Here is a 15809-nt window from a genome sequence, read left to right as displayed (position 1 = left end):
GAAAAGATTTACATAAAAATGGATTTTTTATCAATTTGAACAACCATTTTCCATACTAAATGTTATAAAGCTACCAAACTTTAAGGACAAGACAAAAAAACAAATCTTATTTATTACTACACTTAAAATAAGTTTAAATTATTATAATAAACTAATATTTTTGAGTATTACATAAAACAAAGTAAGTGCCAGCCCTGTCTTAACACCTCTAACTCTTCACCCCGCTATCGTCCACTCGAAATGCAATCCGCTCATCGACCCGATTACCGCCAACTTCATTGAGATGCAACCAGTGTATCAACAGTTGAGTACAACAGCCGTTATTATTATATATTCATACATACATACATACATAAATACATTGAATTCCGGTTGTACCACAGATAATAGCGGTCACTTTGTAGTGTGCAGAACTGATTGGTACTTAAGAGAGTTAGTTGCACATCGTGAATAACAGTTTGTTTCTTTGTGTTTATTATATCACGAAATGACTAAGTTTGAGTTTTGTTTGCAGAACAAAACATAATCTGCACACAATACGAGTATTATATTATACTGTGTAGTAATTTACATTTTCAAAGTAGACACTAATTAGTAAATGTTGTTTTATTTCATTTGTTGGTAGAATTATATTAAAGCCACATGAAAGCTTTTGTACTGTCATACGGCTATGGATAATTACGATATTTTTCATATCCAGATGATAACAAAAAAGTACAACGTACAATTTCAAACAAAGTAAAAAGGCACATAGAGGCAAAGCTATAATATTGATAATTGTATTATAATACTTTTTGTACATTATTGTAAAAATATCGATACAATTTTATTAGATGAAAAAAACATCTAAATTCTAAATATAACTCGAGCAGAATCGAATTTGTATTAGAAAATAATTGGCAATGTTCTCATGCGAAAGTTGGCAAATGGCATACCAGACATAAGTCAGCTATTTGTTGGAAAAAAAACGTGTTCAGCGTAACACCCCCGACAAAACCATTGCTCGAGTCTATTACAAGAGTTTTGCGTAGACGTTACGTCACCGAATGTTGTAATTAACGTTATATTTATAACTCGGACTATGTACTGATATATTTAGATGTTATATTTCGTATGTACATTTCGTATATGCGAACTTAATCACATGGCATATAACAATGTATGAAAAGACCTGTGCTTACTCGTAATATTATAAACTAGCTTTTACCCGCGACCCCGTCCGCGCGGAATAAAAAAAAATGCACACAAGATAAAAAAGTTCCTATGTCCGTCTCCTAGTTCTAAGCTACCTCGACCGATCAGTTCGACCGATCTTGAGTTATAAATAGTGTAACTAACACGACTTTCTTTTATATATATAGATAAATACGAATGTTTGGATGGCTAGATGTTTCTTAGAAGGCATTTCCAGAACGGCTGCAAGGATCGCAATGAAATTAGGTATAGATGTAGAAACTGTCTGGAAGAACACATAGGCTTTTGATCCAGGAAATGGGTACGGATTAAAATGTTTACTCATTAACAGCAGTTTAACACATCTTATTGTTTGGTACAGATATAGAACATAGTATTGAATAACACATGACATACATTTCACCTTTTTTTTATTCTGAACAAACGAATTCACGGGCAAATTGTTTTTCGAGTTTTAAGATGGATCGAGATTTGTCTACAATTAACTTTTAATTAAAAGAAATTGTTTTTACATTCTTAACCATACATACAATATATCCATTTTAATGTTTTCATTAAAAATAAATGTATTTGCAAACACGTGACTTAATCATTAATAAGAAATTTGCATCAACAATATGTTAAGTTGTGTTCAAAAAGTAATCAACATGAATTTTAAATATATTTTCAGTCACGATCATAATCACAATGTCTAAATGTTATCCATACATCATACATCTTCAGCAACATTGTTATCTCATTTATCTATTATAAAATAAACATGGACTTAAATTATATAGTAAAACTAGCTGTCGCCCGCGACTCCGTCCGCGCGCAGTTAAAAAAAAAACCTTAACAGGGGTATGAAAAATAGATGTTGACCGATTCAATCACTCAACAGAACGGAAGCCTATAATTCAAAAATAAACTAACTGCATTAAACTAATGGCAACACACGAATCGATTCTAGTTTAAAATCCCAGCTATAGTTTATTTAAAAATGATTAGTTTGACAACTTACGCCTATGAAGTATCGAATTAATTTTGTATGAGAAGCAATGTCGTACGGACGTACGAAAGGGTTGTAGTACTCGTATATAGAATAGTATCGGACCGTACGCGCATAACAAACAACTATGAGCTATCGAGAACCAGTCTTGTAATAAAATTAATGGAATAAATAACTAGTATAATTTAGGTATTTTTAGCCGACTTCAAAAAGAAGGAGGTTATCAATTCGACTGAATTTTTTTTTTTTTGGAACGAAGTTCCTTATCGGGCGTTGTGAAAGGGGGCTAGACGGAAAAATATCTTACGAAAAGTTGTCACGACACTTTTTGCTATAGAAGAATGAGCGCTACTTCACCATGGCAACGACGTGACAATATATAACGAAAATTCATAGAAATAAAATGTACTTCTTGTGAAGACTTAATTTTGTTATTCATAGAATAAACATTGGTTCCTTCACTAACTAATTGAAAGGAACTTCGTTCCATCCGGGTGTCCCTTGACACCTCTCAAGTTTTTTTTTTATGTGTGTTACTGCGAATCTCCGCCCCTGGTGGTCCGATTTTGATAAAAAATTTTTTAATCGAAAGGAAGTGCTTGCAGATGGGTCCCATTTTTCTGTTTTTTTTTTTTTAATAACTAGAAGACTAGTAGATTTTGAATATAGCTTCAAAATTTGTATTACGAAGTTACTAATTGAACGTTGTATGACAACAATCATCGAATATCGAAAAGATTCATGAACGATTTACTCAACCCATCTCTAGTGAATTGTCAATCTAATCATCCTTAAATAGACAAACTATAATGGTACTGTGACCACTTGAAGCTGTCAGTACCAAATGTTTAAGCCGTGACGGAAATTACATATTTTAGGGCCGAAACACATAACGCAAACTGCTTATTTTTGCGGCGCCGCAACGCCAAAATCGGCAGTTGCGTTGCCGCGTTGCGGCGTCGCGAAACAGGGCATTATGGTAGGGCAACCATTTTCTCGTGATTTTTGAGTGTGGATAGACGTCTCTCTGCGATGGATCGTAATAAACTTATTGCTTATTTGTTATTAAGAAGACATTATTCTATCTTAAAAATACGGCAAAGAAGATACTGGATACATCCATTAAGTAAGGGTATGAATCCAAATGGCGAGTTCTTTTCTAAAAAATACGAAGCATTAAAGATAGACGAAAAAAAATTTGTTGCCTACTTTAGAATGAGTATATCATCATTTGAAGAGCTATTAAGCGAGTTATCAAAATATATACAGAAGAAAAAAAATGAAAGTGTTAGAAACAAACTGCATCCTTGTCAACAAGTATGACGTCATAACGCTGGAATTCACGTCGTGCGTTGCGGCGCCGCACCGCTATAGCGCACTGCCGATTTCAGCGGCGCGGCGCCGCAACGCGCTTATGTGTTTCGGCCCTTAGGGCCGAAACACATAACGCAAACTGCTTATTTTTGCGGCGCCGCAACGCCAAAATCGGCAGTTGCGTTGCCGCGTTGCGGCGTCGCGAAACAGGGCATTATGGTAGGGCAACCATTTTCTCGTGATTTTTGAGTGTGGATAGACGTCTCTCTGCGATGGATCGTAATAAACTTATTGCTTATTTGTTATTAAGAAGACATTATTCTATCTTAAAAATAAGGCAAAGAAGATACTGGATACATCCATTAAGTAAGGGTATGAATCCAAATGGCGAGTTCTTTTCTAAAAAATACGAAGCATTAAAGATAGACGAAAAAAAATTTGTTGCCTACTTTAGAATGAGTATATCATCATTTGAAGAGCTATTAAGCGAGTTATCAAAATATATACAGAAGAAAAAACTCGGTTGACACGTGTTGTTTGCAAGAGTGTTAGAAACAAACTGCATCCTTGTCAACAAGTATGACGTCATAACGCTGGAATTCACGTCGTGCGTTGCGGCGCCGCACCGCTATAGCGCACTGCCGATTTCAGCGGCGCGGCGCCGCAACGCGCTTATGTGTTTCGGCCCTAAGTAATGTCATGTCTAACAAATATTGTATAACTTACGTCCACTATCTTAAAACTAAATAAACAAAAGAGTTACCATATGTTGCTCTCAGCTAGAATTTGAGACATTTTTATAAATTTGGACTTTGAATTTGGACATGAAATTAAGATGCAAAACTCACGCGTATTAGTTTTTTAATAGCCTGTCAAATAGTATTAGTTTAGAAGTTTAGAGAAACTGTGAATTTTAAAATTCGAGCGTTCCAATAGTTTTGCTGGAGTTAGTATAAACGTATTTTTAAGTCCATTAAATTGTGAACGACTGGACCGATTAAAGCGGTACGAATACAAATCTGGTGAGGTGACTTCTTGATTTTTTAATCAACACTTAGATACCAGTGTAATTGAACTATTGAAATAAAACGTTTTTACAAAGTATTTAACTACAGTTAAATGTTCATATTCAACAAACACTTGAGATGTTTGAAAGATGATTCAGACCGATTTAAAAGATATGGAAGACAAAAGGTATTCAAATGTAGCCCGGCCAAAGATAACGGTGGTAACGACTTTATTCCTGTTGTAATATATTTATATATTGAGTTTATTGTTATCAAAATGTTTATAATGATATTTACGAGTATTGGAAACCTTTCATATGAGCAATTGTTTTTATTTTCTCAAATCACAGATGGCAATATTGACATAAATACAACGGTGAAGATTCAACGATTATTTACTGAAATTCGAAAGGGAATTTTCCCAAACATCGTCTTTATGAATTGGCAATCTTCGAAAAATAAATCTATATTAGTCTTTGCCGTTTGACATGTGCGGTTAAATTTTGGCACGCGGATGTTTGCTTGCGATCTCAAGAGCTATATTCCGTCTGATGTTGTTAATCGTCGAAGGCCGATATAGTACATAGAAAGAATAATAGTTGGAATTTTTAAATGATCTTTATGAAATTTTTTAACTATATGGTAATTTGGTTTAACTTAAAAGATAGCTTATTATTAATTTTGACTTTGACATCAATATTTCTAAGTAATACTACTACTGCCACTTCGAATATTCAGACCTCATCTATTGGAGTGATCACTTCAGGAATTCGTCAGGAATATAGAGGTGGTCATAGAGAAGAATCTATTTATTTTAAGATATTCCCAAGTAGGGTTAGTGACAAGCAGGCGGATGGCCGTAAAAAATGAAGCCAAATATTGAGGATTATAAAACCTTGTGCGCCAACCCTACGTAAGTGGTATAAGGCCAAAGAGATGATAAATACTACCAGCAAAGTCGGGTTGTAAGAGATATCAAAATGAATTAAATTTTTAAAGAGCATTAAACACATTAAAATACTTATTTATAAAGTACCCTACAACAATAATATTGTAAATGTAAGAGTAACAAGTGAATATTACTATTTTTGACTCGTGACTAATTTAACCTTTTTAATGCTAGGCCTTTTTAAAACACGATTAAACTAGATAGCATTAGCCATTAATCGTTAAAACAATCATGTTGCCATACATTATGATCAATAATAGACGTTGCGGTCGGACGCACGACTGGCAGATACAGACGATGGACACTCGGTTGAATTCCAATCGTGTGGTCATGTGAACATTGCCTAACCTAGTTCCACGACCAAACATACATCTAAAAACTTATTAATACATATAGTTTTATTTGAAAACAATGAGAGACATGAAAACATGTATTGCCGTCATGTTTCTTTACCATAGAAAATCTAATTTACAAATTAATTTTATTTATTCATGTTTCTAATTATACCGGTAGTAGAAAAATTGAGAAGTAAAAGGTTAAAAGGTATGGGCATGTTATGAGGAGGGAGAAATCGCATGTGGCAAAGAGAACGTTAAGTATGCGTGTGGAGGGGTACACCGGTAGAGGTAGGCCTAAAAAGAGATGGATGGATTGCGTGAAAGGTGACATGACAAAAAGAAGTAGACATTGAAGATGACGGCAGACAGATTGATTTGGAGGACGGAAACCTGGTGCACCGACCCTACGTAAGTGGGACAAGGTCAGGGAGATGATGATGAAATTCGCCTAATTTACTAATCAAAACCAGATTTGGTATCCGTTATTTGGCACGTTGAGATCAAAGGTGTACTTCTGATTGACGTGCCAACTAAAACGAGTAAGTTAATACTTATTACTACGCTATGGCCGCGGAAAGCAATGTACCGTATCATTTAAAGTGCAGTACAAATGTAATAGCGCCCCATGCGTATCTGCCGTTATCAAGGTTTTAAAGAGGAAAATGAAATTAAAACCAGCTCAGCATTGACACCGTTTAAAAAAGTCGTTATCTGTACACAACGCTAATAACAACTTTGATATACTTTTTCGATTCAAGTTTTATAAAAAACACTTACCAACGCGAGGTGGCCTTTTTGTTTATGTAGAATAAATTAACTCGAAAGGACCTTGGTTACCAATAAATATGAAATTTGTGTCGATCTCACGTGCGTGAAGTTTGCACCGAGTACGTGTGAAATCAATGAAGGTTTTATAAGTGGAAAATTGTCCATGTCCATTAGTCATCGATTTCAAACTTATTAGATCCTACGCGTTGTGAGCATTATTATAGTAAATAACCTTTGAATTTTCAGTACTTAGGCAGATCAAATAGGTAACATTATGTCCATTATCGATGATGACAACATGTAAAATTTACCCAGAATACACTTATACGGGCTTACCAGTTGTTTATTTCGAAAACTACTGGATACTTTTTAATTTTGTTTTTTAAATTGGACCAAATGACACGCTATACCTTTCAAATAAAAAAAGAACTATGAGAATAAGACAACTAGGGGCGGAGTTATGGACGAACAAAAAAAAACATACGAGACGAATTGAGAAACTCCTCCTTTTTGAAGTCGGTTAAAAACAAAAACTACTATCACAATCTCTTACGCAATAATCGAACCAATCGTACCAATCGAATAAAAATAAGATAAAACTAGTTATAACTGTCACAAATTAACTCATTTAATGTATAAGCGTTGCAGCCCAGTGAGCTGAGAGAATTACTTCAGTATTAAGAGTATAGAGTCGACCTGCGCCTGACTTCAACATCAAAAACCAATAATCTAGTTACGTGCAATATTTAACTTAATTTTCAAAGCGCTTCAGCAAGGATGGAAAATTACTGCATGGATTGTGCGCGTTATAAAATTGATTAAAAATAAATTAAAACACTCGCAGCGAAGTATTGAAAAGACTAAAAAAGTCGTGATCTAACGACTGCTAGCAATTAACACCTCCGTATTTTTTTAACGAACATGCTCCCATATCCTTTATCAGATTAAGATCGCATTTTTGATATATACGATAATATATTTTTGGTTTAGATTTCCAAGAAGTTTATAATTGTTCCATGACATCTAAATATAAATACATAAACCTTGCATTTCTATTTAAAGTAAGTCAAGTGAATTATTTAAGTAGTCGATTTTTTACGAAATAACTATTCATTTTTTTTTTCACAAAAAGTCAGCTGTGCATATCTTTAAACCGCTGTGAACTGCGCTGTGACCGCTTTATATTTCTGATGACTCATTCGCCAGCTCGCTGTCTCACTCTTTGGAAGTCGAACTTTTAAACGCAAGCTCATATCATGTGAAGAAGCCAAGCTGCCAAGCTCTCAAATATAGTAAAGTGGTGAAAAGAGTGTACAGTGTGAAAAAATATACAAAACTTATAAAATATGTAAAAATATGTTGCACGTTAGAATTAAAAATTATGGATGTAAAAAATGGTTTGTTAATATAAGCAACGTATATTTTGGATCATTTTATTTAATTGAACCAAAGCTAGTCTACCTCGTACACATGCGCTGGAAGAAACAGAATCAGTTATCCTACGGCCCAGGTCTTATAAAAACTTGTTGCAAATCACATGTATGTGTGATTATAACATATATGTGGATGTTTATGTATGTGTGCATTACATAAGCGAAAGACGTCACGTGGGTTATTTCACAACAATGAAACAGTGTTTTTCGCTAGGATTTATATTGTCATTAGTGTTCTCATTGCTCAGAATTCATCATCGTTTGAGTTAGAGGACGACAATCATTTAAATAACTTCTATAACTTATTTCCTTTACAATTGTAATACAATGTTATTTATTAACTTGAAGCTTCAAAACGATGAATGATAAGAAGTTTTTGTTGTAAAAAATATTGTCACTTTAATATATAGTTATGTTTATTTTATTGTTTACTTTTATTTTTGCGTTAAAATATCGAACTTTAATTAGATGGCCATAAATTGATTGGACTGGACATTAACAGTTGCGTTATTAATCCTAACACATACGAGTATGTGTAGTCTGTGTTACTTTTTCGTACTGTGGTATTCCACTACCGTAACGTATAAAATTTTTGATGTGAAACATCTATAGGATCACTTGTAAACCGAATTGTTGGCGTGGCGACGCTTGCCGTGGCGACGGGTCGCCAAGCTATACTAAGGTATACATACATTATATATATATATATATATATATATATATATGTATGTTTTATTACTTTTATTCATATTAATTGTACACACACGAAGTTTCATCTGCCAGGCGTCCCATGACGGCTCACATTTTGTTTATTTATAATCAAGTTTGTATATACTTTTATATGAAAATTACGAATTATATTGAAATAATATAATTGGGTTCTTTCGCCATAAATATATCGCGTAAATTAATAGTACGCGGACATTTTATTAAATGTCCTATTTTTTCTATTCTTTTTTATTCATAGAAATATTCACTTTTTATTTCAAAAATAAATAAAAGTAGAACAGACTAAAAATCACATCATCGATCACACTTTATCAAAATGTACTTTTACTGTAGATTGTTTTTTTTTATTTGGCGTAGGGAAATCCGCGCGCTTAATATATCCCGTTTTTTAAAGTGAAAGGTTTTGTAGAAGTATCCACCGTATTTAAAGTTTTGAACACAATGTAATCATTCAATTTATTCACTTAAAATCTCCATAATCTAATGTTATTGTGTTTGTTGTAACTTGTAACAGATAAGTGATCTTTAAGCCTCTTATCTTTTATATCAATCGCGATACATAAGACAATATTACACGCCAATAACTAATGATTTATTATATAGACAGTGATACAAGATGTTAGAGTCTGTTTACACGAGTTAGAATCTGACTTTTGAAGAGGACAATCTTAGGACAAATTTAAGGTTAAGTCACTAACACTTTTCAGATCAATTAATTAAAAAAAACATTTTAATTAATCATTATTTCCTCGACCTCGATAGGTTATTTTGATTAGAAGTGAGAAGAATATCTTTTAGGGTTTTAAGTCTATATTTTTTTACGTAGTGGGCGTTGTTGCCAGATTATATGTTCGGGGGATTATCAAAGCGATATCGCAACAAAATAAATATTATTAACTCAAAAAATTTATCAGAATTGACCTTGTTTACTTCCCATTATTACTAAGCCGTTTGTGATTATTTAGTGTACGTTTTTAATTAAAATAATTACTACGCTCTTATTTGCAAAAGCCGAACCAAACAAAGATATATACAGTTTCTTCAAAGAGTTTACATTATGTGAAATGATAAAGTTGGTTAATCGTGTTACCAACATTGTGTGTAACCCCAATATCTTGTAAACGTTTGGGGCTCTGTCCAGCAGATGTTATGTTTGAAGGTCATACGGATACAGAGTCTCTATTTAGCGACGACATCCATAGTTTTCAAAGAACAATCATCTATTTTGTATTATAGTTCAACCCTTTGAACTACTAGTTTAACACCGACAGAATAGATCTTACTTTGTTAATGCTAACTAAAAAGAATATAGCGTTGAAACAAACTACATTTGTCAAATTCGGTAACCAAGTTTTAAGTACTCTATAAAAATTAATATTCGAATATAAATGTACTTTAATCTTCCTAATATTATAAATGCGAATGTTAAATTGATTTATGGATAGATGAATGTTTGTTTGAAGGTATCTCCGGAACGGCTCTACGGATTTCGATTAAATTTGGCACAGATATGGAACATAGTCTGGAAGAATGCATACTTATTAAGTCTTTTTAACGTCGCGGACGACAGCTATTTTAAAATGCAAAACGTTATTATATTTCATTGTATCAGTTAAGTGTATGATACATTTTGATTGAATATTTGTTTCCACTATGTTTAAACATAAAGTTTCATAAACGGAAATCGAAATTTTGTAATATTAAATTGAAAATTTAAATGGCAGAATTCATCGAATTTGAAAAGCTTCAAATCTTATATACGTAGTTGTATTCAAAGCTCTGCAAATAGTCTCTGTGAAACGGAACTCGAGGGAGGTAAATAAAAGAGAAACGTTTCAATACTAGTTTTAGTAACAGATTGAAGCAAAAGGAATGGTATATAACTGATTTCATTTACTGCACAATACTTCATCATCTAATTATACCTTATGTTTCGTGTACTGAAATCTTAAACACGATACTAATCTATTTGACGTTTTGTTGTGTTATACTTTGAGTGTCATATTTTTAATTTTATTTTTTATAACCGATGCTAGTGACGGACATAGTCGGACACAGCTAATTGTTACGAAATTATCGTCAGTAAAATTACGCATCATGGAAACGCGACATTAGTCACAATTTTTTTTAAAGCAGCAATAAACTTGAGATTATGATACTGTACGTGATTATTTAGAGATGAAATTCAGTTACTATGATAATATTATACTGATAGTGAAATATCAGATAACAAAATACAATAACGTTGTAGACAAACATGAATGAGCCGACCAGACCCTTTGACATACGATATATCAGCGCACAATCCCATCGGGAGTAATTAAATCAATATACCGACTCTATGCCACTCGATTAAGATCTACACTTCTCAATATTAAACCTCACACTTTTTAATCTGTTGCTATTGTATATTTTTATTATAATATTATTTTTATCCAGATGATTCAAAACATTAGCATAAAAGTTTCAATATCTACTAGATCGTTAATATGGAAATACTAGTTTTTACCCGCGACACCGTCCGCGCGGAATAAAAAATAGAAAACGGGGTAAAAATTATCCTATGTCCGTTTCCTGGTTCTAAGCTACCTGCCCACCAATTTTCAGTCAAATCGATTCAGCCGTTCTTGAGTTATAAATAGTGTAACTAACACGACTTTCTTTTATATATATAGATAGATATCAGTTACAAACAAGACATTCAAGTGAAGGTTTTTAAAAAGTATTTTAAAAGTTTTGCTGAGACACAAACCTTATGTCACGAGGTCGCAGGGATTTCATTTTATCATTTATGAAGACAAAGAACGCATTACGCAACTAGATCAATCGATAAGAAAATCTTATCTGATTTATATAAAAACATACCAATATGTATCTTATCATAAACAAGGAATTGTCCATCAAATGTACTTCCGGTTAAGAAATATTTACTGAAACCAGTTGAAACTGACAAAACTTTTGACGATTAAATCCTTCATGGCTGTCTAGCGAAGATAAGGAAACACGGGCACCTAAAAATTACATCGTCTTAGACAAAACATTTTGATAATCGCACGAACGAAAAACATTTTTTTTAAAATTCGCCGCTACGCATACCAAACAACTTTGGAATATTAATGAGTGAGATGGCAATAGTGCTGTAGTATTACTCCAGTGTACACACACCGTTAAAGCTATAACTTGCTATGCTATGCTATGACAAGTTTTCGACCTAATTGTACCTGGTGAAATCATACTAAATCATACTTATACTATATACTATATATATTATTATAAATGCGAATATTTAGATGGATGGATGGATGTTTGTTTGAAGGTATCTCCGGTACAGTCCAACGGATCTTTATGAAATTTGGCATAGTCGTAGAACATAGACTGGAATAATACATAGCTTATTAAGTTTTCTCTTTAATTCCGCGCAGACGGTGTTCGGGCGACAGCAAGTGGGTAATAAATAAACATCGTCTATAAAGACCTCAGGGCTAACAAACTGTTGATTCAGTGATTCAATGTATTATACTTCAAGATTGAAAACAGTAATTCGAATTGAAAAAAAAAATTAAACGAAAGCTCATAATGGAAAAATATTTAGTTTCGATACATTTTGCGATACATTCTTGATGAATGTCAAACATTGTTTTACTATTTGATATTTGCTAACAAGTTTTTAATTTGCTTTAAATTAAATTCTTACTGTGGCTTTATGTTTTGAAATATTTGTACAAAAAATGTTTATTTCTCATATTATTTAAGAATCATAGATAACAACATTATTTTTATATATATTTTGTACGAGCTGTCGTCCGCGACTTCGTCCGCGCGGGATTTAAAAAAAAACATAATAAGCCTATGTGTTCTTCCATACTATGATCTACATCTGTGCCAAATTTCATCGAGATTCGTTGAGCCGTTCTGGAGATATCTTCAAACAGACATCCATCCATCCATCCATCTAAACATTCGCATTTATAATATTAAGTAAGAAGTAAGATATAATTGGCAGCGGCAGTCCACGATAAAATGTAAATTCATAATTTGTTGTTCACTTGTTCTTTTTGCACGTTTGGATTGTGTTGAGGATTTCAAATAAGACCGAGTTAGATAGAAAAGTAGACTAATTAATTTTTAATTCTCTTTAAAAAAATATCTAGAAGTTAGATGTTAAAACCAACATCTGTTTAGGATTAAGGGTCCTATAAAATAGTGATGATTCACGATAATAATTCAATGATAGCTTGATTTAATGTTGGTGAATCGTGTTTTTTTTTAATTTATCTTGCAACATAAAGGTTAATAAGACGTTATTACTACTTAAATGATTAATTATTATCATCAATAAATTGCTATATACGATCTTCCAATTGACTGGTGTCATCAACATGTGATACTCAAAGAACTACAGCACAAACATGTATATTGATTGTTTTTGATTAGCGTAGTTTGGTGATACAGACGAATGGTTCGGTTGCTTCATCGATATATTCAAATTCACTTTATATTTCCTAGTAAACAATAGTGACTTTGTTTATTATGCAGTTTGAAAATGTATTTTATAAAATAAACAAAAGCACGTGGTCTTCACTTTATCATTAATGCTCGCTTAATTAATTATCTTGCGTATACGCTTAATTAATTAGACTTATTTAATGATTGATAATATCCATTATTCATAACATTCAAACATTACGAGTAATCATAAACGTTATTTTTTTTCAGTTAAAATTTTACATACGACATGTTGTCACCAGCGAATCGATCCGCGTCAAATTAAAAAAAACTTAATAAGTAGCCTATGTATTCTTTCAAACTATGTTCTACATCCATGCCAAATTTAATCAAGATCCGTTGAGCTGTTCTAGAGATACCTTCAAACAAACATCCTTCCATCCATAGTAAGATTAGTAAGATTAATGTGAATGACAATCACACAGAATGAAATGTACCTACTTACTTGTAAATTTTATTCTTTAACAAGAACTCAAGAACCATAAATGACATGTCGATGTAACTGTGGGTGACACTTATTGTCATTCCTCACATTCCCATTGAAAAAATGGCGACAACATGTGTCAAAACAAGTGACATTTCAGTCGAAACCTAACATGCAAACAGTAAGTACCGTCAACAAGTTTACTGCTCGTTAAAAATTATATCATCCTACTTTGAACGATACACGAGCTATTTTAATGATAAAAATATTTTCAACGCTATTGTAAAAAAAGTTCTCAGAATATATATTATATATCAAGAGCAATCTTAGAAATGGATTAGAGGCACTTATGTGCTCATGTAACATAAAACGCTTTGAAGATACTGAACAATAATAAAACGAAAACATCAACCCACGCGTAACTACTTCAGTTAGAAAAAGAAAAATGGAAAAAAATAAACAATCGGTAAATAGAATTTATTTATATTGCCTATTTATGATTATGTAATAATTAACCACCGAGTGCTTGACCACAACCCCCATGTTCAACATATTTATCAGTGCACGGATTAAAACAATAACCACATAAAAAGGTCAGAACATTGTGTATATAACTGGCTGATTAACACGTACACGTTAGCCATGATATATCGATAGTCAGTTAAATGCATAGATTTAGAGTATACAATTTATATTATTCAAAATCTCCGGTAAAATGTGTTTTTTCCACTAATAATGTGCACGTATTGCGTCATACTGTGACGTCATAGGTATCAAATCAAAGGTACCATTTGTTTTTTCGCTTTCAGATATGACAGTGAAAGAGATATCTAATATATAAAATTCTCGTGTCACGGGGTTCGAACTTGAACTCCTCCGAAACGGCTTGACCGATTCTCATGAAATTTTGTGAGCATATTCAGTAGGTCTGAGAATCGGCCAACATGTATTTTTCATACCCCCCCATTTAGTTTTTTTAATTGCGCGCGGACCGAGTAGCGGGTGACAGCTAGTTTGTAATATAATATTTAATTTTAATATTCACTGGGATTAAGAAAGATATATGTACTTTTAGGGGTAAATATTTAATAGCGTTTTTTTTTCGTTTGGGGTCATTGCCTCGCATCTACTTATTTGAAACGCAAAGTAACTGTATCATACTCGTAGATGTAACTATCTTACGTTTCCAAAATAGCACGCTATCTATCAATTATGCGGTTTCATCAAAAGTTTTGATGAAACCACTGCGACCAGTATGTTTGGGAGCGGTTTATTTCCTTTTCAAAGTAACAGAATCAATACCAAAAATCTCAAAACTCTAAAAACTATAAAAACATATAAATTAAATGTAAACATGCGCGACAATATTGAGAAAGTGCAAAAAAAAAAACGCGTCCAGTACACATTAAATAAACTCACACTCTATGTATTTGCAAGTAACATTCATATTGAATAATAGAGATATCAAGCAGTAAAGGGTAATGACATTAAATTACATTAAAAATAAAAACGAAATTGTACACTCAAAATCACGTAAAAATGATAATGTTATATTAAATAACAAAAAGAATTTAACTTTGCACAAATATCTAATTGAATTATAGCGAAATAAAATATGTACACTACGAAACTATAAAACGTTTTTCTAATTGCGCACTTTTTTATATCAACTGACATACCTGAGGTGAGAAGCCCAAAAACGATAGTTTTCTTTTGCCGCTACTCATATCGTGTTCGCGTTCGTCTCAACGTGCGAAATAAAAACACGTTGCACACACAAGCATTCGCGCCGATTGCGGCTGCCAGACTGAATGACTGAACGTTACGCACAGGCTCCACCGCGCGCCCGGCGCACGCGCATCTCGCGCCTAAGTCCTCAACCACTCACCTGCAGAATAAACAAATGTTTACGTCCTGCCATAATTTTATATCTGTTTTCTTAACGAATAATAAAATAATCAAGTAATTAAAGAAAAAAATATTAGATATTTAGAAAATTGGCAAATTCTAATTCCGCTAAAAATATTCTTCGTTGACTTTTTTAACAAGAAATGTTAATTATTTAACAGCAACACCGAAATTCAATTCAATATATTTTGAATTCCCAAAGATGAAACATGTCATGTTACTTTCAAAATGTTTTAGACATAGCCACTGGA

General features: G+C 32.8%; 1 protein-coding gene across 3 annotated transcripts in view; it reads right to left on the bottom strand.

Moving 5' to 3' along the window:
- The window catches only part of LOC106720039 (anion exchange protein 3), a 53603-nt gene that overhangs the window by 33927 nt on the left and 3867 nt on the right, over positions 1-15809 (bottom strand). For 2 of the 3 annotated variants that reach the window (XM_014514597.2, XM_014514600.2), the window contains exon 1: positions 15330-15444. The exons of the other annotated variant lie outside the window; for it this stretch is intronic. In XM_014514597.2, the coding sequence (XP_014370083.2) occupies positions 15330-15377 (48 nt within the window). In that variant the 5' untranslated portion in view covers positions 15378-15444. Of the gene's footprint in view, positions 1-15329; positions 15445-15809 lie in introns of those variants that run through there. 3 annotated transcript variants of the gene reach the window in all.

This window comes from Papilio machaon, chromosome Z, assembly GCF_912999745.1.
Source record: "Papilio machaon chromosome Z, ilPapMach1.1, whole genome shotgun sequence".
Lineage (NCBI taxonomy): Eukaryota > Metazoa > Arthropoda > Insecta > Lepidoptera > Papilionidae > Papilio > Papilio machaon.
The sequence above is the reverse complement of the archived record's forward strand: the minus strand, read 5'-3'. Positions and strand labels throughout refer to the sequence as shown.